This window comes from Poecilia mexicana, unplaced genomic scaffold (genome assembly GCF_051168715.1).
Source record: "Poecilia mexicana isolate PSO_F unplaced genomic scaffold, ASM5116871v1 scaffold_20, whole genome shotgun sequence".
In the NCBI taxonomy this organism is placed as follows: domain Eukaryota; kingdom Metazoa; phylum Chordata; class Actinopteri; order Cyprinodontiformes; family Poeciliidae; genus Poecilia; species Poecilia mexicana.
In genome coordinates this window covers 2054728-2077574 of record NW_028263389.1, presented here as the reverse complement: position 1 = coordinate 2077574, position 22847 = coordinate 2054728, and the positions used below count along the sequence as shown (strand labels likewise).

Here is a 22847-nt window from a genome sequence, read left to right as displayed (position 1 = left end):
TACACACCGGCTGCAGTATGTGTGTGCTGAGGCGGGGATTTAGCCGTCTTATTTCCGACAGGTAACGGGACGCCTGGTGTAGCTGTGGTCTGTGGGGGCGGGGCTTACCTGCGCAGGTGTCTGAACAGGGCCTGCATCGTGTCGTGGTTGGGTTTTGGCAACTTCTTGATCAAGTCTTTGACTGAATTCACCCTCTGCTTATAGTCAGAGCATTCTGAGGCACACAAACAGACAAAACAAAACCAAAAAAAAAAAAAAAAAAAAAGTCAGAAGCGCCCTCTTGTGGGTACATTACGAACTAAAACGTTATTAAAAGGATAAACGGTGCCGAGTTCAGCTCTTTTATGATTACAGTACCTTGCTAAAGTCATGTTCCATCTTTTTTTATTGGAATGTTATCTGACTGACCAACACAAAGGAAGTGGAAGAGAAATAATCAAGGATTTTCAAAATTGCACATACAATGTGGCACCTTTTCAACCCCTTTTAGTTTAATACCCATAATTATAATCCAGTGCTACCATTCGCCTTCATAAATCACCTAATTAGCAAATAATATCCACCTGAGAGTAAATTAATGATTAATTATCCAGAGCACGCGACCTCTCCCCTGCCCCACTGTGGAATATGGCGTTAGCTGCATCATTCTTGGGGAAGCTGATCAGAGATGATGGGAGGATGAATGGAGCTGGATGGAGGGAAACCCTGATGAAGACTTAAACTGGGGTGGAGGTTAACAGCCTAAACATACAGTAAGAGCTGGACCAAAGCATATTTAAGTGTTAAAGTGGCCTAGTCAAAGTTCAGACCTAAATCAGAATCTTTCCTTATCCAATCTAAGTGATATTTATATGTGCAGGTAGACGTTCCCCTGAAGACCTGCAGCTTTAACTGGTGGTTCTACAAAGTTTTGACTCAGGACCTGGAAACTAATCCAAGCCACATTTTTCAGACTTGTACTTGGTAATGTGCTTAACATAATGAACTACTTTGTCTGTCAGTCACATAAAATCCAAAAACACACAATGACAGCTGAGATTGTAAAGAGAAAACATTCAGGGACGGTGAAAATGTGCTGAAGACACTGAGGGTGTGTTCACACCAGCCCTGTTTAGTCCACTTTAATCCAACTCCAGTCCATCTGTTATAATATTGTTTCCTTCAGTGGTTCTTGGTGCAGCGCCAACACAAACAAGGAGGCAAGCAGGTTTCTCAAAGGGTGTGACAGTGTAGTGTGAAGTCAAACTGTGCCAGCATGAAAATTTAACTCGTATTCTATTTTTGGTCCCCAATTCAACCAAATCTACTGGACTATGAGGTGTGAAACCACCCTCAGAGTATCTGATGCCGTTATAAGTCACTTACTGATGGCGTTCACAAAGTCGTTGAAGGAGCCGTATGTGAAGAGAGGCTCAGGAAGCTCTCTGAAAAACATCTTGAGAGCGCCGGTCGTGACGTGGATGTCCTCCCACTTACTGTCGTTCAGGTCCACCTTCTCATCTGACACAAGGAGGAGACGATCAATAAGCCACTGATCCCAGGCAGGTTCTCCACAGCACATACCAGAGGTCCGGTGGAGCCGCTCCAGGCCTTACCGTGATTCACAGCGAAGCGGAGCTTCTGGATGACCGCCAGGTTCCCACTCACTCTGTACAGGCCGTCAACACTGAGACCTGCACAGGTGGGAGAAAGAGCAAAATGTGCTGAGTCATAATGAACCTACTCAAAAACTGATCTGCTTTTCATCCTGAAACTGAGAAACGGCAAACTCCTTCATCCAGGAGCATTTTGTGTGAAGTCAACAGATTGCTCCAATCAGTCCACCAAGTTCTGTAAGCGTGGGCTTTGAAATATGGACTTCCAGAGACATCTGGGCCTTTCAAGCATAAGTTCATGTTACTTTGTTAAAAGATGTATAATAAAAAGTAGCAATGACATGTTCATCTTAATGCCAGGTGATTTCCCGTATAATTATTAGAGATAAAGTTAATGTCAACCTAACCATAATCCTCTAATTCACTTCCAATGACTTTCAGTTCCCTCAGAACACCACTAGATGTCATACTTCTGCTTTCAATACAACAGAGCAAAAACTAAAGGAGAACCCAAAACTGGAGTCTACTTAAGCAACTTATAACTGTTTTATCTGAATGAAAACAGATCTGAGTGTAAACCTTGATGACTTCTTAACTGAAGGAGAAATGCAGAAGGTTGAAAAAGTTAGATATTAGCAAGCCACTAGATCAGGGGTGTCAAACGTACGGCCCGCGGGCCGGAACCGGCCCGCCGAACGATTTAGTCCGGCCCGGGGGCTAAATGCATTATCATTATTCATGAAAAAACATACAGGTGCTGGTCATAAAATTAGAATATTGTGATAAAGTTCATTATTTTCCATAATGTCATGATAAAAATTAAATTGTCATATATTTTAGATTCATTGCACACCAACTGAAATATTTCAGGTCTTTTATTGTTTTAATTTTGATGATTTTGGCAAACAGCTCATGAAAACCCAAAATCCCTGTCTCAAAAAATTAGAATATTATGAAAAGGTTCTCTGAACGAGCAATAAAAATAATCATCTGAATCAACAAAGTAACTCTAAACACCTGAAAAAGATTCCTGAGGCCTTTAAAAACTCCCAGCCTGGTTCATTACTCAAAACCGCAGTCATGGGTCAGACTGCTGACCTGACTGCTGTCCAGAAGGCCATCACTGACATCCTCAAGCAAGAGGGTGAGAAACGGAAAGAAATTTCTGAACGAATCGGCTGTTTGCAGAGTGTTATATCAAGGCACCTCAGTGGGAAGTCAGTAGGAAGGAAAAAGTGTGGCAGAAAACGCTACACAACGAGAAGAGGTGACCGGACCCTGAGGAAGATTGTGGAGAAGGGCCAATTCCAGACCAAATTAAATTTTCATCTCCATAAAACTTTTCAGCAGATGGAAGCATGAAGTGCTCCAAAATCTTCTAATAGCTGCTGCATTGATCCTGCCCTTGATAAAACCCAGTGGACCAACACCAGCAGCTGACATGGCACCCAGACCATCACTGACTGTGGGTACTTGACACTGGACTTCTGGCATTTTGGCATTTCCTTCTCCCCAGTCTTCCTCCAGAGTCTGGCACTTTGATTTCCGAATGACATGCAAAGTTTGCTTTCATCCGAAAAAAGTACTTTGGACCACTGAACAACAGTGGTCCAAAGTGCTGCTTCTCTGTAGCCCAGGTCAGGCGCTTCTGCCGCTGTTTCTGGTTCAAAAGTGGCTTGACCTTTGACCTGGGGAATGCGGCACCTGTAGCCCATTTCCTGCACACGCCTGTGCACAGTGGCTCTGGATGTTTCTACTCCAGACTCAGTCCACTGCTTCCCCCAAGGTCTGGAATCGGCCCTTCTCCACAATCTTCCTCAGGGTCCGGTCACCTCTTCTCGTTGTGCAGCGTTTTCTGCCACACTTTTTCCTTCCTACTGACTTCCCACTGAGGTGCCTTGATATAACACTCTGCAAACAGCCGATTCGTTCAGAAATTTCTTTCTGTTTCTCACCCTCTTGCTTGAGGATGTCAGTGATGGCCTTCTGGACAGCAGTCAGGTCAGCAGTCTGACCCATGATTGCGGTTTTGAGTAACGAACCAGGCTGGGAGTTTTTAAAGGCCTCAGGAATCTTTTTCAGGTGTTTAGAGTTACTTTGTTGATTCAGATGATTATTTTTATTGCTCGTTCAGAGAACCTTTTCATAATATTCTAATTTTTTGAGACAGGGATTTTGGGTTTTCATGAGCTGTTTGCCAAAATCATCAAAATTAAAACAATAAAAGACCTGAAATATTTCAGTTGGTGTGCAATGAATCTAAAATATATGACAATTTAATTTTTATCATGACATTATGGAAAATATTGAACTTTATCACAATATTCTAATTTTATGACCAGCACCTGTATACTTCGTTTAATTGAAAATCTGCAGTTCCTATGCTGTCCACGAGGGGCGCTGTGTTTTATTCATGATGCAACACTGCAGCGGAACTAACAGCAGATGGCAGCACTGAGCTTCAGGTTCTGTAAACAAGTTCGATTCTATGCTTTACCAGCTTTTTATTTTGGCCCTGGCAACCTCACATTTCTCGTGCATGCTAACATACATACATGTTTTGTATGCATGTTTTTCTATATGTATGCATTTTATGCATCAACAAATGTACTTAATCAAATGTCTGTTTAAAACAGCTGACACTTAAGATTTCAAATGTGTGAAGCCAGATAATTTGTTCAAATTGCTTCCCAGATGTTGAAAATTGATTTTAAATCTTTTCTTAATTTTTGTCTGTTGTATTTTGTGATGCAGGACAGTGTTTTTAAGTTCCAAAAACTGTGAATAAATGTTTTGCAATATTGTACAATCACTGAGATCAGTTCTTATGCATAATGCACTTTAATAAATGCTTAACTGAGTAAAAGTATTGTTGAAATTGCAGATACCTTTCTTAAAAACTGAGATTATTCATAATATATTTTGTAAAAGTGAAATTCGTTTAATATAAAAATCAACAACAAGTCCACTTTTATTGGTTCTATTTAATCTTGCAATGAGTTTACTTGTGTGGCCCCTGCAGATCAGATTAAGCTGTATGCGGCCCCTAAACCAAAATGAGTTTGACACCCCTGCACTAGATTTTTGTGTGTTCTCTGATGATAGCACATACTGAAGTTGTGTTTTTTAGATGCTTTTTTAACTCAACATACTGGGATAACAGAAGAAGAAAAGGAAAAGAAAAGAAAAGAGGTTCAAATGGATTCTTACTGGGTCAGAACTGCTCAGATGTTTTGAATTCTGTTGTTTTGAGTTCTATTAAAGAAATGTCCATTACTACACCCAGTACAGGTTAAACTTCCTCTCCAGGTGTGGTGCGGACAGATTAAGGAACAGTCAGATGAATTCTAGGTGGCACTGTGTGTGTGTGTGTGTGTGTGTGTGTGTGTGTGTGTGCGTGTGTGTGGTTTAAGGATTTAGTCCCAGATGCCTGTACCTGTGTTCTCCACGTGGTCGATGCACATCTTGACGAAGTTGGGTACCGACGTGTTCTCCCGCTGACACAGACTGCTCAGACTGCAGCCAAACACCTGGTCTGTGGAGAGACAGACAGTAGCTTATAGCAGTGGAAGTGGAGTATGCTGTTTCTGAGAACGCCTGGCTGCTCACCTTTGATGTACCCTTTGTCTCTGACTGCCTGATAGGTGGGTCGCCTTATCAGGAACTTCTTCAGCTTCATCCTGGTTTTTTTCTGGTCTGATGAGTCCATACTGATGGAGTTCTTCATCACTGAGGAGGTATAGGAGGGTGGAGACACACGGTGTCAATAGGAGCAGTTTGTCATCTGGGTAGTTGACATCAGAAAGAGAGTGTAATAGCACAAAATATTTAAAGAAATGTGCCATAAACAAGTTTTCTGTTGCTTTCATACATATTCAGTCAGTGGGGAGTTTATCCCGCCTTCTGTCCCGCTGCTCAGCGTGTTCAGACGATGGAACAATCCCACTGGTCTTAAGGGCTCTGGGAGGAGCCAAACTACCAAAATCGGTTCTTACAGTCGCAGTGACAAAAATTTTGTAATTTTGTTCTCTGCCACACATGGTCCACCTCTTCTTGTCACAAGAACTTTTCTGCCCCCCTCTCTGTGTGATTGATCAGAATTTTGTGGGGGTGTTTGTTTATGCGGAAAAAAGTTCCAACTACTCAACTTCCAAAAAGCTGGTTTTTCAGCAAGAGTTGGATGGATAGTTTTGAGGAAGCATAGTCCAAGGCCATGAGGAAGTACGTACTGTTGGACCAAAACATCAAACTCTCCCCTTCTTGGTTCTCCTCGCCATTGGCAATTTTTTTTCCCCGATGACATTGAAAAATGAGATGTTGCAGCTCATCAATCATTATTTCTTCCTAGGAACTTGTGAACTTGCAATAGTAGCTCCTCTCTGCCATGATTGCTGCTTCCTATACTGTTGTAAACCACACATACAGTATGACAAAACAACATGATGTACACTGTGTATGTCCTGAGGACTTTGAACGATGGGTGCGAAAACGGACATTGACTGGTCAACTTCGGTCAGACCTTGCTGGGCCTTTCAGTTCGACTCACCTCTGTTCTTCTTGGAGTCCCGATGGTCTTTCTCTTTGTCCTGTTTCTCAGCTCCCGGAGACTCGGGCATGTCTTCCTCGATTGCTTCATCAGACTCCCACGCCTGGCCCACAGGAGACATCAGTTTTTATTTGAGCCGGTGTTCACTGCGACTGAAACCTAGATTCAGGTATGAGTAGCACTTACATGAGTGTTGATGGTCTCCATGAGGGCCCGGTACCAGTCGTTGATGACGCTGTCAATCTCGGACTGGATCAGCAGCTCCATGCCCTGACGGGTCTTTAGCTGAAAGAGGGAAACCGTCGCAAGTCAAAACTGGATTTCAGACACAAACGAGAAAGTGGAATTTGGCGGGTCCTGCTACGGCTACCTCGATGACGTGTTTCTTGCTCGACTTCTCCTTGGAAGCCCACTCCACCGATGCGCCGCGCAGATCAACCGTGAACTCGGGCTTGGACTGGTTGCTGCCAAATTTCTGGAATAGAAAGTTGGGATACAGAATGAGCCAGAATATGACAGAACGTGTTGGCGTTTCCGACAGGATTTAGTCCAGTTAGAGGCAAAGAAACGGGATTAGGGGAAAGTATGGGTCCAAGATGGGATGCAGCTCCTCAGGGTATAGTTTCTGCTCAACATTCCACAGAAAGCAAAAGCACATCATAAACCATTGCATTAACTGTCAAACAAAGCAACTTTTCCCTCCATATCTCACATTCACTTTTATTGTTAAGGGGAAAAAAATTTACACCACGCATTTAATAATTTGACTCACAAATTAGACCAATTTTCTGTTGGGATTTTGCCATTGGACTGTCTTCCACATGTAGTTAGTGTTTGTTAGCATAAATCATGCTCTACACTACTGCACTGCCTTGCAAATCCATTCAGAGCTCAAGAACATTTTTACATTTTGTCATCTTCCAAGCCAAAACTAATGGGTATTGTTGGGATTATTTGTTATAGACCAACACAAAGTAGAGCACATTGTGAACTGGGAGGAAAATGACTTTAATTTTCTTTTAGCACTTGCAAATCTGAAAAGTGCGCCAGATATTTTATCCACAGTCCTTTCGTCTGGTACTTCTGAGTCGGGGGTTTCCAAACTGAAGCCTGTGGGCCATTTGCAGCCCTTGGACTGATTTTTTTTTCTGCGAGTTGACCGTAATTCTGTGATATTTTATAATCCTTGTTTGTTGTTGTTGCTGTTTTATAAGAATGTTTTGATTGTAAAGCTTTGAGATTTCATGTCAGAAATAAAATGTGTCGTTATATTCATTGATACAAGAATGGTATGCATTTGACCACATTGAAGACTTTGTAAGTTATGCGCAACACAAAGTATTATTCTTTACATAATCAGAAAAGGCTACTTGGTTTTTGTTAAACTTAATAGTAAGTAGGAGCAGAATATCTACTTTTACTTAGAGAGCAAATATGATCGTATCGAAGTTTAATTTTAAATAAGTACTTAAACTCAGTTAAATGTAACTATTGTTTTTTGTTGTTAAAGACTTCCATAAATCCAGGTTTTGTTGATTAGAATATAATTTTTTGTTTACATAGGCCAAAAATATTCAACATTCCTTTTACTAAGGTGAACCTGTCTATGTTTTGGTTCTACATGACTACATCATTTCAGATCATTGTCCTTCAAAATAAGACTACTCATTTCACTGAATTATTTCCCGTTTAGTTTATTGGTGAGCAAATAAAAAAAAAAATATACAAAAATTTGAAAAATTTTACTTTTTTGGCATTTTCATGGTCCTTATAGCAAAAAGTTTTAATTCCATGAATCATCTTCCTTCTACTTCTTAATGATGCACCGCTTTGAATACATATTGTTGTGAAAAGGTGACAAAATGTGAAAAGTCTGAGCGGTGTGAATACTTTTCCAAAGCACTGAGTATCAAGCCAACTGTTGGTCTCCATCTGCAGGAACCATTTACTGAACATGACACCAGAAGCCAAGAGAAAACCTCTACAGGTGTTTTTCTCTGCTTTATTCCAGTAACTCGTGAACCAAAGCATGACCAGTGAGCTTTAGTGACCGGGTGAAGTGGCTTTTAAGAGCAAACACTGCTGTTTAAATACCAGGTTTATATGCTTCAAATAGATGAGATTAAGATAAACCACCTAAACAAACAATGCAACAGTTATCCAGTGCAATTTACAAAAAAAACAAAACAAATCTCATTAAAAGAATAAAAATATGGACATAAAAAAAGTCGTATTAATTAACTTGCTGCCCTTTAACTGATGCTGTACAGAGGAACCTTCTGACTCGGTTTCAGCTCTCAGTCTGCTCTGGTTGAGCACAATCTGACTTTTTGACTCGACAGCATTGGTCTGCCTTCAACGGTTCCAGATCAGATTTTAAGAACATCCTGTCCACAGTTCTCTGTTGGAGATCTCACTGATTTACCAGACTTTGGCTAGGCCGTTACATACCTTAATTCAAACGTATTCCATCTTCTGCTTCATCTTTGCAGGAGACACCTGAAGGTTTTGACTGCTGTGTGGAACTGTTCATAACAATGCAATAAGACCTTTTTGTGTCGTGTTACATGGCCAATAAGACTGTGTATTTTGACCTTTTGCGGTTAAAATACACCTTCAATTTTCCAATCTTAATCAGCTAGAGGGTCTGAAAAGTTGCTAAATATAGTAACAAAATTGCTAAGTTGGCAACATTGGGGTGACTATTGTTAAACATGTTGATATGAGCTGGTGGGCGGGATCTGTCAGTCCATCCTCTCTCATAGCAGAGCAATAGGGAACATTGATTGTTTTTCAGGGTAGATAAGATCAGTGGACAAGATTGGTTTTTCATGTACTTATTGGATAATCGCCTAAAATAAAGAAAATTGGAGCAGATCGATCAGTGCAAACCCAGACTGGGAGAACACTCCTGACTAGAGATGTGCCAATCAAGTTTTTTCCTGCCGATTCCGATCACCCATGAGGTCCGATCACCGATACCGATCACATAATTTTTATTTTTTTAATCATGAACCCTACCGGTTACATTATGTGGAAAAAGGAACCATGAATTCACCTTAATTTAGACAAAAACTTGTTTTTAATAACTTTTTCCAAGAAAAAAACAAAACAGGCATTGTGCAAATTGTACTGCTATTGATAATACTATCTTTAACAGACTGATAACATATGAAGGCTCTGAAGAGGCTAAATAATGCAAAGAGTCAAAAATAAAACCTCTCAACATTGACGAAAAATTCAAGTATAAAATTTTACATTCAAAGGCAAATACAGGATTCATTACAATAAACAATCCAGAGTTACTGAATGAAAACTTCCTGATAGCATGGCGGCTAGCTGATTACTGCTAGCTCTGATTGGCTGTTTCTGACTGAGCGGAATAATTATGCAGAACAGGGAGGAGATCGATTGTTTTTTCAGAGATTATCTGTCTCATGTTAGGACAGCGAAAGTTTTAAAACGTATGTAAAATGTATTTTTTTTAAGTTAGATGCTGCAGCCTTAAACAGAGGTTCGGTGTGAGAGTCACTACCAGGTGGAGCAAAAGCGAAGCTCCGTCTGTGAAATATTACTACCTGTAGCGTAGCAGCGGTTCAACAGCGAGAGCAGAACCAGCGTCTTACATCGCAGCTCGAAGACTTAAATAATTTTGCGGTTTATTTGTTTAGCTTTCTGACCGTCATGCTAATCCGGGTGAGTGTTTGTTGCTGTGCGCTGCTTTACCTGCTATCTGATCCTCCGTATGTCTTTTTTACTGCAGTGAGCCTCGATGTAGCCAAACTCCGTCAACTATCTCATTGTTTTTATGCCATATTAGATTCGTCGTGTTGATGCATTTTGACGTGCTTCAATTTTCCGCCGCAACACGCAAACTTCCCCATTCACTCAGTGCGTTATAGTTCCACATCGCTTAGGATTTGTTGCTGCGCGTTTTTACAGTGTGAAGGAAAGAGGAGACCAGCTGCACAGGCAGGCTGCGAAATGAGATGCAGGTGATGATCGGTTTGTGTGATCGGCAACAAGAGACCGTGATCGGCGATCACCGATCATACACTTTTTCAAGGAAATCGGCCGATTATGATCGGTGGCTGATTGATCGGCACACCTCTACTCCTGACTAATACTTAAATATGAAGAGTTTTGGATTCCTTTGTAGTCTCTTATTTTGTAGTTGCACTGATTTGTTTTGTTCAAATCAGCAATCTTGAGGAAAATCTCAAAATCTCAAATACACTCAAGAGAACTGAAAGCTGAAACTGAATCAAAAGCTGCTTCAAAAGAGCATCAGTTGAAGGATGTGTGTATTTTTTGCATGAACCATACAGGATGTTTGTCCCATCACATGTGGAAACACTTTATAGATGCCATTAAGAGCCACTGCGCTTCACACTAAGGTTAGACAGGTGTTGCATGCCTTGTAGGGCTCTTTCACTTTGTATTAATGCATTAGGGTAATCACAGTCAAACGAGATAAAGCCAAGGGCCTCAAACACACAAATTAATCCGTTTTAGGGAGGGGGCCATGACACACTAAGGAGGACACAAGGAGGCGCTAATTCATGCTGAGATGGGGGTGGGAGGGACATACGGCAACAGCCGTCACATAGGAGACGGCGGGGCGGGGCTTGACCGAGCGCTTCCAGCTGCTAAGGAGAGTGAGGAGCAGCTCCGGGATGGAGCCACTGCGGTAGTACGACTTCAGAGAGGAGAGGAGAGGAGATGAGAGGAAAGGAGAAGAGAGGCATGAACAGACGACACTGCACAGCAACAGACGGCTCAAAAGACAGGTGATTACTCAGAGAGAACCAACAGAGTGTCGTCACAGAGACGAACGGCCATGGAGCCGCTGGGGTGAGCTGACAGTTACGTACCCAGCTGGTGCTGGCGCCCTGGCCCTTGGCAAACAGGAGGGAGGAACCCTGCAGCACGGTCCAGGAAGAGGTCCAGTTCTTCCTGTCAGACAAAACAACAACACAGTACGGTACCCTGCCCTGCAATAGCATTCACACCCGCTGAGCTCTGCTGCATTCTGTCATGCCACAACCACAAAACTTAACATGATGCTGTCCCCGCCTGTCCGGGCTGTTTCAGGATGATAATCAGGCCTTATAATCAGCTTTGGTCTCTTCTTCCATGTTTCCCCACATGTCACATGAAATCCCCAACACAGTCCATACAAATGTGTGTTATAACATGACAGAATATCAGAAAGTTCAAAGGGAGTAAAACTTTTGAATACTTTTCTGGGAAACAAACACTTGTGTCCAACCTGAGCTTCTTTCCATTCTCTGTGATTTTGGTGACATTAAGGACTCCACACTTCTCCGAGGGCTGAAGAGGAACAAACAGAAACAGTTCAAGCCAGTGAACGTTGACCAGATAAATGTCCTGACGCTTTACAAGCTCAAAGCAAAAGCATGCAGGGTTTCAATCTGGTGGCGAGGTATGTCATGTCTGATTTTTACCAGCAGATGGCAGCATTTATAGCTGCGTTAGCTGTGAGAGCAACATTAAGGCTGAGTTACAGAGATCTGATCAAAAAGAAGGACTAAATGTACATTTTGGACTGAATAGCAAAATGTACAGTTATGGGCAAAATATCTGTTATATAAATATTGTATTTTCTAAACTTTGAAGTTTTGGTTTTGGTGCTGACACTTAATATAGTTCACCCAACAGAAACAGAAAGTTTTGTTAAAACTGGTCTCTATATTCCACACTATAGTGATCCACCATAACCTGAGGAAATACAAACAGCAGTTTTTTAAATTATGGGGTAATTTATTAAAGTTGAGTCACTGACACCTAACAGTCTGGAAAAGAAAAAATAAATTCTAAGAGTTTTGGACTCCAGTGAAGGACAGCGAGAGTCATTATTAACGTCATGTAGCATCAGTGAAGCTTCCAAACACCATGTGACAAACCAAAACTACTTTAAGAGGCCATCAACGATTCAACCATTAGGTCACAAAAGAAGACAGAAGAGTGTCTGAATTTTTCCTCAACACAGAAAGCACTCCTTGTTCAGTGTTTGTTTCTGTTTTGTGTATGTACGCTGTCTTCTCAAATCCCCTGTTGGTTGTGGCGAACGGTCATTCACACTGAGCCAGATCCTCAGAAAACTGAAACCAGAGCACCGCTAAAAACATTTGATCCAATTTGAATAATAAACTGAACTCGACTGCATTGTTTAATAACCAGGATCAATCGGGATCTGTCTGTAAACTTTACTTTCTCACAAAGCCAAGCTATACTGGAAAACCTTTTCTTTTTAGTAAATGAAAACTGTTTGCATTTACTCAGGTTATCTTTTTCTTGATAATAAAAAGTGTGACAACATATCAGAAGCAGAAGTAATGTAGGGGGGACTATAAGCGTTTCTCATGACTCTTTTCACACAGAATCTCTCACTGTCTATAGTTTCTTGGAGTAGAAGCAGCCATTAAGCGATTAAGAGATGATGTTAGCCTGGATGCAATTAGAACAGAGTTGTGACATGAAGTAGAGGAGATGTGAGCAGTGAAAGCCGGTGAGGTGAAAGCGGATGCAGTGAAAACAGGTGCAGAGAGAGTGGATGCAGTTAGAGCAGATGCAGCGAGCTGTGAGAACGGGGATACTAACGGTTGAAGGGTGTTTAGGAGATGACGGGCAGGAGTCAGAGTCTGGAGAGCTCTGCTTGGGCGCCGAAGCACACTCCTACCAACACAAGGCACATCATGATGAGAGGCTAGAAAACTAGCAACCGACTAGAAGACAGAATGGTGTGAGGTTAGTGAGGACGAGAAAACCTGGAGGACAATCAGGGCTTGTTGTTATTCAGGGTAAAGAAAAGGAAGGTTACGGTTTTGTGAAACAATGTGAAGTAAGAGAGAGAGAATGTGCTTTTCCTCTGTGTAAGGATTTATTAAGCAACTCAGTCATGTTTGCTGCAGAGCCTGAATGCATCCTGCACTTTCATTTGTTCTGAAAAACACTGAATTAGAATGAATGAGCCATTAATAACAGGCTGAAAGCAACCAGTAGCACAACTAACTTAAACATTTAAAGAACCACCACTATAAAGAGCCTGATGATCTATTTAACCAGGTGGCACACAGACAGGAAGGAGCCGTCAGGAATCCTGTCTGGAGTCATTCCAAACACAAGGTAAACATCCACTGAGCAACATGAAAGCTAAAGAGATTACCAAGATGTTGCTTAACTTCATCCACACTCAATGACAAACCGCCATCAGTAGTAGAAAACGAAGGACTGAATATTAGCAGCCAAGGCTACAGTTTACCCTCCAGGGGAGAAATGTTTGTTTACTCTAATCTGCTTTGATTTATACCTTGACTAATTGCCACTACAGGAACCAGTATTCTTAATTTGTGCTCATTTTTATTTTATCAAACCTTTATTGACAACAAATTTTCAACAAAATTAAAACATCATAAAACAGCATATCATACAGCAGAAAACAGAGGAATATTATAAAACAGAAAAAAAATAATAATAAAAGCAGCCTTTTTTAATTTGGAAATAAATAAATCTTATCCTTCCTGGGGATCTGTTCTGGATTCACAAAATACCAGCAGTCAACTTGGAACTCTTAAAGTTGCATATCTGTTTACACTGTGTGTGTTTCCTGTTAACTGGATTTCCTGTTCTTCCAACTTCCTTTTCTAAACTTATACTTGCCTCAAGTTGTGTTTTCAAACATACCTGCATACATTGGTACAAATACAAAATCTGTATCGACAGATAGCCAGATGCAGATATCGGTATCAGAAGTGAAAAGACATGGATCGGTGAATCCCTTATTTAGACATAATGCAGTTTTTTTAAACGTCAGCACACTTCACATGATCACCATGCCGCCATCTTTACTTGGTGTTATTAAAAAGCCCAACATCTTGTTCTTTAGTGCAATATGTCATTCATCTTCACTTCTCCAAAAATCTCAAACAAACTGTAAAATGAAAAAACAGAACTCAGAGTCTAAACATCTGATGTGAAAACAGTAGCAGTTCTCAGATTCGGACCCTTTGCGACCCCTCCACCCGTTACCTTGTCGTTGAGGTCCAAGACGTAGGTGCTGTGCCTCCACTTGGTGAGGACGATGGGGTCTGGCTGCTTCCTTTCCAAACTCCGACTCTTAGGAACTTCTCCAGACAGAGGGGAGATGTTGTACTGCAGGGATGTAGAAAACAGTTTACAGCTCATTCAACGTTCACAGAAAGTTTCCTCCAGAGGGATCCAGCTACCTTACCTCTCCTCTGAGCACCCACAGCAGCATCAGACACATACCCAGAACATCACTATCCACACGGATTTAGTATCTTACTCTGAATGTGAGCACAGTCACTCTACTGTTTGTTAAATCGACCAATCAGAAGCTCTGCTTGATGCGCTCCAGATTAGCAGGGGTGAAGACACAAATAGCCCACCCCAAACTACTTTCTGCGAACTTTAACCCCTCATCCTATTACAACTCTCTAAACGGATCCACACCAGCAGGGGGGGAAACAGGGATAATGATGTAACCATCGCTTTAATCCTCAGGAAATGAAGCAGCTGGTGCCAACGAGCTAATCTCACCTTTGGCAGCTCCCACTCTGACCTGGATCCGTCGACGCTGTAGTAGTAGGGCCGGCCTTGTTCGTCCACGTGTTTGACCCACTGCGGATACAAACAGTCCTCAGCGTCCGGGAGCAGCGACAGCACGAGATAACACTAAGCTAAAGGTTAGCACGAGCGCCTGTATGCATGCAGAGAGTGTCCCACCTTCTCCTGGGTGTATTCGGACACATAGAGGGTGTGTCCATGTTCGTCCAGCTCCTCCGACCAGCCTCTAGGGGGCGACCCGTACTGGCTGTCCGACTGGCTGGAGTGTGTGCTGTGGCAGTTCTCTTCAGAAGACAGCGGCTGAGCAGGACGAAGGAGAACACAAATAAATGGTAACTGGAACAGGAAGTGAATGTGATTGGTTGATTTTTAGACATGAAGGTGAAAGGTCATCTCTAATTCTCATGTCAGTGGTCAGAGAGTCACAGCTGAGTGAAGCTACACCCCCTCTACCTTCAAATCAAATTGGTATCAAACATTTGTGCAGCAAAAAAATTTTCATTTGTGCCGCTATCTATTTAAAGATATTTATACAGTTTTCCAAAGGTCATCAAAGGTCAACGATTGACTTATTTACTCTATTGGTTTAAAATTTTATCATTGTATTCGTTTTATATTCTGTTACCCTAAATACTCATTACTTCTAAGATTTTCTTAACATTTCATTTCATTTGTTAACATTGCATCCTTTCTATGGTTTATTATTGTTTTAAATATTGCCTTAATATTTTATAAATTTTTGGTTTATTAACTTTTAGACGCTATCTTAACATTTTATTCATTTTACAGCTGTTTCTTTATTAAGATGTTATAAAGAAACAGCTTTATAAACAACAACACCAAACTTATCAACCAGAACTACAAATCATAAACACCATAATTTTGGCATGTTACTGGTCATAAAATATATCACAGTTTTTAAAGTAACCGCTTAAAAACCATTACTCTCAGTTGAATGTCCACTTAATAAAATGTAAGAGAAGACTCCGGGACGAGCCGAGTTTCCTGTGTGGGTTGGACTCTTATTGTGGACCACCATGTCTTTGGTAAGTCTGGTGTAGAAGCCAAAGGGGTGTTACCAGGGGTGAATGTAGGGGGGTACTCTCGGGTACTGCTTACCTACTGCAGTACCTACAAGTGAGGGGAGCGGCTGAGTGCTGTAAAAAATCAATGGGTTCACTGTGCAGCCGTGAGTTCACCCACTAATCAGTCGTATCTGATTAGTTTTTCAAGAACAATCTAAAACACGACTTAACCAATAAATAAATAGCTTTTTTCCCATTTCATACTGTTTCTGAACCTTTCGTGCTTTTCTTCCTGGATTGGACTGTTCGCAATACGTCAATCGCTGAAGGTTTTGAGTCGATCTCGGCATTAGGTGACAAACTGAACGCTGCCAGGAGGCTGAGACCAGCACGTCCTCCTCTGACTCGCTCAAAACGTTTGTAACTTTATTAAAGAACAAAAAAAAAAAATCAACAAAACATGCTCAAATTAATGACCCAACAACAATAATAGTCTCAGTGATTATTGTTTCAACAAGGTGTTGCGGAATTCTGTGCATTTCGGTTCCATTACCAAAATAACTAGCAGAGCCGGAGTTTAAAATTAATCAACCACTGCTGTGTTCAGGGGAGCGCTTATTAATAATCACAAAATAAATATCAAGCCTGAAAACCTAATATCTTAACGGACTGAATGTTATGTTTTTAACTTTTATAGTCTTAAGGAATGAAAATCTGCTGAAACGTCACAAGTTGTTGTGTGGGAGAGAGTAAGGTAGACGGGTAGTTTTAGTTTTTTTTTTAGTTTAGTTTAGTTTATTTCAGACAAACCTTTCACCGACAGTGTAAACAACACAAAGTACATAATATATTTCTTAAAAATACATCACATCGGTGATTATGAGTCTGAAAAGGAGTATGATGAAGTATAACTTATGTAATCATACCCCTTTTCCCCCTTTTAGTTAAAATGCAGTAGAAAAGAGAGATGGAGGTGAAAAGCATAGCTGGAGGCTGTAGGGAATTGTTAAGTACCAGATAAAAGGGATGTTTGGTTTTGCTACTGTAAATATGAATCCTCACTTGGAAAAGTTAAAATTAGGTTTCTAGAGAGGAAGTATGAGGAAATGACAGGAACAGTGAATATACTAAAAACATCTCAAGAGCTCATTATTGGACCAAAATAATCCACTGAAATGCAAAATCTCCAAAACGCTGATCATTTGACTTTTTTTTTCATCAAAAACTAACGTTGGGCTAAACTTCCTGTAAGTGAAATCCTGCTGCAGTGCGTCATCACACCACCCGGGGGCAGTGTTGGATGATTTATCAGGAACAAACAACCTGACAGGAAGCCATAATTTCCCCCACATCAAAGGTTCTCTCATTTCCTTCCAGTCAGTAACCACAAGAACATTTTTACCACAGAGTTTTCATCTAGAAACATGAAAAACTTTGTCTAAGAGACATACATTTTGAAATGTTAATATGTGACATTTCAGAAGTCACATTACAGCCACACATTTCAATGTTAGTGTAATAAATGTGCAATAGAAAGTTACACATTGTTTCCACAAACAGATCTGAGAAGGGTGGCTGTATGTTTAGGGTCACTTTCGTCTTGAACAATACCTCACTCTCCGCTGTGCCCTGGCTGTCTCCGCGGACGCTGCTGGTGCTGCTGCAGGCGTCTCTGGAGCGTGGCGGCTTCCAGGTGCGCTCGCTGTTGGCCCGGTTGTAGTAGAAGTACCTGCCGCTCAGGTCTTTGTGGGTCTCCCAGTCGCCCACGACGTGGAGCGGGGAGCCTGACGGGACAGGCGGCAAGCTGGACTGGGAGATCTTCAGCTCCTGGAGGTTGGTGTAGACCGGCGAGACGGAGCGGCCCGGACCCGTGGGAGACGTCGTCTGAAGAGGGAGACGGCAGAACGGGGATCACACATTGATTTTTGTAACAGTTACAAAACAGATAAATTGTCACAGAACCTATTGCAATAAATGATAATACTGTTGTTTTGAGACCATTTTCAAGTAATATAATGGTGGTAATGGAATAATAATGAAAGAACATATTCTCAAAGATCCACAAACTTTAAATTATTATGCACATTTAAAACTGGAACGAGAATATATTTTAATTATTCAAAATAAATAAACAAAACAACAGAACCAACAAATAAAATGAATTATCAAGTCTCTGTGAGCAAAATTGTTTTGCATAAAAAGGTCAAGTTGAGACCAAAACATCACTACAGAATCACACCACACCAGCAACTTCAGATCTGATCAATGGTCAACAGTTGAGTAACATTGTTGGAATTGGAATAAATAAGTTCCTATAAATGAGAGAAGCTTAACAAATCCCCTAAGTTACTGGGACTTTTATTTTGTCTGCTTTTTATAGAAATCTCCCAGCATCCTTTGCTCTGTGATGGTGATCTTGTTGTCTTTACAAATTATCCTGGACAGTTCATTTTTGTCCTTTACTTGCATACATGCATATGAGACACACATGTTAAAAGTTAAAACATTTTGATGTGGGGTCCACCAATAAATTAGGCAGCTGAACTTTAGCAGATCTCAAGTCCTGAGTTATAGAAAATGAGAAAATTAGTTATTTCTTGCAGTGAATGTGCCATTACAGATGGAAAGATCAGCTGTTCCACGTCTTATTTTGAAAGTCCTGGAATGGCGTGTGTGACGGCCTGCATGGCAGCTGCTGGATCACATCAGGCGCCACATGTGGCTCTCAGAGCGGGTCTCAGTCCAGCTCTGAGCGCCGACGCCACATAGTCTCAGTCTTTAACGTGTCCAGTCGTATATCTATCAGCAGAGAGGTCGAGCAGATGGTGGTATGTTAATAAGGGCAGCTTTTAAATGTGAAGAGTTCCAGGCAGTATAAAGGTTTACAAATTGCTTAAACACCAAAGAGCTAAAACAAACGTGTTCGATCTAATCCCACAAGGCAGAGGAGGAAGATTTAAGCTCAACTTAAATTTAGGAATAACTTAACATGTACGCAGCATCGTAATGCGGACTTACTGACCATATTTAGACATTAGATGGAATCTTTTTAAACTCATTTGAATAATGAAATGAATTTATTGTACTGTTTGTTAACGAGAACCAAGTGGAATGTGCTTGAATAGATTTTTTTTTTGTGAATGTCTCGAGACAATATTTGTTTTTAATTGGACTTATATAAATGAAGTAAATTGAACTGAGTATGTAGACCTAAACTCCAGATTCAAATGATTATAATCTGACTTTTTCAGAAATGGGACCAAGCCCAACTGACTGATTTTGATTTTGGCCGATACAGATATTTCTTTGGTCTACAAATTTGCTAAATATTCTGATAAAAAGTCACTACATCACCTCCCAAAAATCTCTGTTAAAGAGACTGTGGAGCAGGTGTTTTAGAACCAGCAGGGCGCAAAGAGGATGTCAGCAGATCCAGTTACGTACAAGCAGGAGACAGAAACCTTGTTGTCTTAGCAACTGTTGCATATAAGCATTGCCTAAAATTGAGAAACCACATCCTGCGAGGGGGATGAAGACATAATGTCAAAAAACAAAAGAAACATTAGCGCATGTTTTTAAAGTAAATAAAATCAATGGAGTGTTGAGGACAAATAAAGTCCCACTGCTTCATGTTCTAGTGTTTGAGACACTAAAGAGAAATGGCATCCGAAGGTTTTGCAGAATGACATGACGGCATGGAGTCAGCACTGCGTACACAGAGACGCCTTTCTAACATTAATGTCAGAAAGCTGCGTTTCCATGGATATGGTTCAGAGTATTTTGGCTTCTGGAGAGGTGCCGAGTTTCCAACAGGAGCTGTATTTCCATAACAAATGTACACAAAACTGTCAATTTTCTGCTAATTTTGGAAAAAAATAAATAAATAAATAAATAAATAAAGTGTGACGTGAAATAAGTGTTTACATTGCAGTTTTGCAAACTAAACCAATTTTGATTCGGCCACAAAAGACGTCTCATCCTATCGAAAAATGAGAGTAGTTCTGAAACTGTTTCCATGAAGAGAATTTATTTTCGTAATTCCAATTTGCGCAAATTTAATCCCGATTTTCATCCTGGGCGCTGAGTCAGCGCCACGCCTTCACTCTGTGGTTTGTTCCAGGTGAGGAATGTTTGGAGGCAAACAGACTCCAGTCAGGAGGAACATCCACTGCTTTCAGCACCCAGATTGGACTTCCTGTTGCTTTATGGGATAACGGGAATATTTTCCCACACGGATGATCGTTTCATATCCTGCACACATGCCGGAGTGAAGCTGAAGGCCTGCTGTTTCCACTTTGGAGTCACGCCGCCTGTCTCTGTGTCTCAGACGCGGGACGGAGCGATGCGGCAAAGCAAAGAGATAATGGCGTCGGCTCGTGCTCAACCATGAGCTGCACGCTGGCGTTTCAACTTAGATTAAAATAAAATGTGGTAATGATCAAGTTTGAGTGCAGAGGAATGAGGAGCGGGGCCTGAATCGGTTTAAGGCCAAAGCTAATGTAGAATATTTTTCAGAGCAATTTGAAAGTCAATTTTAGGCACGGCTGAGTGTGTGTGCAGGAACAAAGCACTACTGTTTATAAGCATGCCACACCACATGTGTCCACATGATTTCAGCTCATAAATTAGTCATGCTGCCGTTATGGGGGCGTCTCTAAATGCATTTAATACAGTACTTAGGTTATTTTGTGCTGCAAAAACATTAAATTACTGGATATAAAAGGAAACTCAGTGAGACTTAAGCAGTAGTTGTTGGCATGGTGTGTGTTCTGTTCAGGTCGAGTTCAGGTGTAAATGATTCCATTCAACCTGGCTTTTAGTAGGACTATTATCTAAAAACATGCACTAAAACGGGCCTGCTTTGTAGTTTTAGTTTGGTCGATCACTGATCTTTTAAAATGTCTGATCTGCCCATATCAGTTTTAGCAGATACACCAAAGATTTACAACGGTGGTCCTGGTAAAGATTCACGGTCAAAATAAGTCTGAAGAGTCTGATGAGTTTTTAGAAGTTTAAGGTTTAAGGTATACTAATTGATTTATTGTCAACCGTTTTTTGTTGAACTTATGGATGCATTGATTGTAGTTTTCTTGGCCAATACCGATTGTCTCTATGCTCTACAATCCATTACGAAAACAGAGTAAAACAGGGGGAAAATCAAATGATGAATGATTAAGATGAACAAAACGATGTGCATGTGAAAAAAAGTTGATATATACATATGTAAATTATCCATACAAACTGTAAAACACCAACAACCAGAATACAGAGCTGAGTTTAGAAAGCACCTCTGGCTTCTGATGCTTGGAATCAGATTAGATGAATAGAACAGAAATATTATTTATTGTCCTACAGTAGCAAAAACTTAGTTGTAGCAAATGCTGACTGTAAAAGAAAAGGTGCTACAAATCTCTTGATAGTGGCAACAATTTGAGTTTTTCGGAGCACAAAATGTAGTAAAATGACAGAATCCCACTAATCGTTGCACAATGTGAAGCACAGCCCAGATGAGAAGTAAAGAGGAGGTTAAAAAGCCTAGAAGAATTCAACATCTGCAAGCTGCAGGAAATCCTAAACTACGTAGAATGTTTAGCAGGAACAATAATGCAACAAGAAGAAAAAACTGAGAGATACATAGTTACAAGAAGAAGAGAAATAGTGTAACAGAACTGTTACCAAATGATGCTCCAGCATATACTTAGAGTGGACGGTAAAGCTGCGTGACAACACAATGATTCTGGGCCCAAAATCAAATCAGAAAGTCTGGCAGAAAAAGAAAGTTAAAAACCGTAACAAAGGCCGAAGCGTTTATACACAAACGGCTTCATTTAGTTTCAGGTTGCAGTCGGTGTATAAATAGAAGGCTGTGTATGAGCAAAAGAAGTCCACACCATATGCTGAGACTGTCTGACACTTGGCGGGGAACCTTCTCTAAATGAATAATTGATGTCAACATCAAGTTTTTAACTGGCAGACTGCGGCCGCCTTAATTCTAGCCTGTCAGGCCTCAGTTAGCAGCACATAAATACTACCTGGAAAACAATTTAACAGATTTCAGAGATTCAAAGGCTTTGCTGGCTGCAAGAGGTGGAAAAAAAGTTCTCCAACCGGAACGGCACAGAAACGTGACTCCTGAGGGGATGTGGACTGGTGCCGGATCAGTCTGACGGACGCAGGGCACCAAAGCGCACTTCCAATCTGGCTAACTGCAAACACAAAAGCAATTCTTTGCGTCACAGTTGTCACCTTGCATGCCGGGCTGCACACAAACACGTCGTCATCATCCTCCCCTGCTCTCCGGTAGCCCCTGAACACGCTGAACGCCCGGCGCATGGCGATGCTCGGCGGCCATCAAACGAGACGCGAACACGCTTCTGTTTTCTCTAATGCTCTGAAATGTTCCGGCAGAGGAGGCGAGGAAACTCTAAACCTTGTTGCGACAGCGGCTGAGGGGAAGAGGATCTCATTACTTCACACACACACATTTAACACAAGAGGAAGTGGTGTTGCAAGGTCCCTTTATAAAGACGTGCTGGCAACCCACTAATCACTAATATCGCTGATGGTGTGCTGTTGTTGTTGACCTTAAACATGATCTATAAGAGAGATCGTGAAACAACAAAGTTCTTTCAGAAACAAGAATGCATATTGAGACAGAGATAGACATTAGTTTACCACCGACTGAAATAAAACGTGAAAACTAAGGTAAAAGAATCAGTCGTCAGCAAAACGGAAAACAGAGATGTCTTCTAACTGCTTCATTTGGACAAAACGTCGTAGTTATGCTTTAAGGCCCATTTACACAGAATATTCAGAAATATTATCACAGTTTTGTTTTTATAATGTCATGCACACATCCATCCTGTCATCCAACCACACATCCATCCTATTATCCAAACATGCATCCATCCATCTCTTCATCCAACCATGCAGCCATCCATCCCATCATAGAACATGGTATCTTGATTGAGTCGCTACCTGACTAGATCTCTGCCCAGAGCGTCTTCCTGTAGGCAAACATTCAGAGGAAAACAAGACGTGTCAGAAAGCTGCGATGCAGTGGACGGAGTC

General features: G+C 41.1%; 1 protein-coding gene across 2 annotated transcripts in view; it reads right to left on the bottom strand.

Annotated features, from left to right (window-relative positions):
* Positions 1 to 22847, bottom strand: part of arhgap12b (Rho GTPase activating protein 12b) — a 63164-nt gene that overhangs the window by 2000 nt on the left and 38317 nt on the right. Inside the window, exons 3-17 of one of the 2 annotated variants that reach the window (XM_014982630.2) lie at positions 17388 to 17660; positions 14911 to 15051; positions 14725 to 14805; positions 14194 to 14316; positions 12766 to 12840; positions 11414 to 11475; positions 11016 to 11097; positions 6512 to 6616; positions 6328 to 6426; positions 6142 to 6244; positions 5205 to 5324; positions 5032 to 5130; positions 1596 to 1673; positions 1366 to 1500; positions 109 to 214 (exon numbers count right to left, since the gene is read on the bottom strand). In XM_014982630.2, coding sequence (XP_014838116.2) covers positions 109 to 214; positions 1366 to 1500; positions 1596 to 1673; positions 5032 to 5130; positions 5205 to 5324; positions 6142 to 6244; positions 6328 to 6426; positions 6512 to 6616; positions 11016 to 11097; positions 11414 to 11475; positions 12766 to 12840; positions 14194 to 14316; positions 14725 to 14805; positions 14911 to 15051; positions 17388 to 17660 — 1682 coding nt within the window. The remainder of the gene's footprint in view (positions 1 to 108; positions 215 to 1365; positions 1501 to 1595; positions 1674 to 5031; positions 5131 to 5204; positions 5325 to 6141; positions 6245 to 6327; positions 6427 to 6511; positions 6617 to 11015; positions 11098 to 11413; positions 11476 to 12765; positions 12841 to 14193; positions 14317 to 14724; positions 14806 to 14910; positions 15052 to 17387; positions 17661 to 22847) is intronic. The other variant, XM_014982631.2, reaches the window with a different exon arrangement.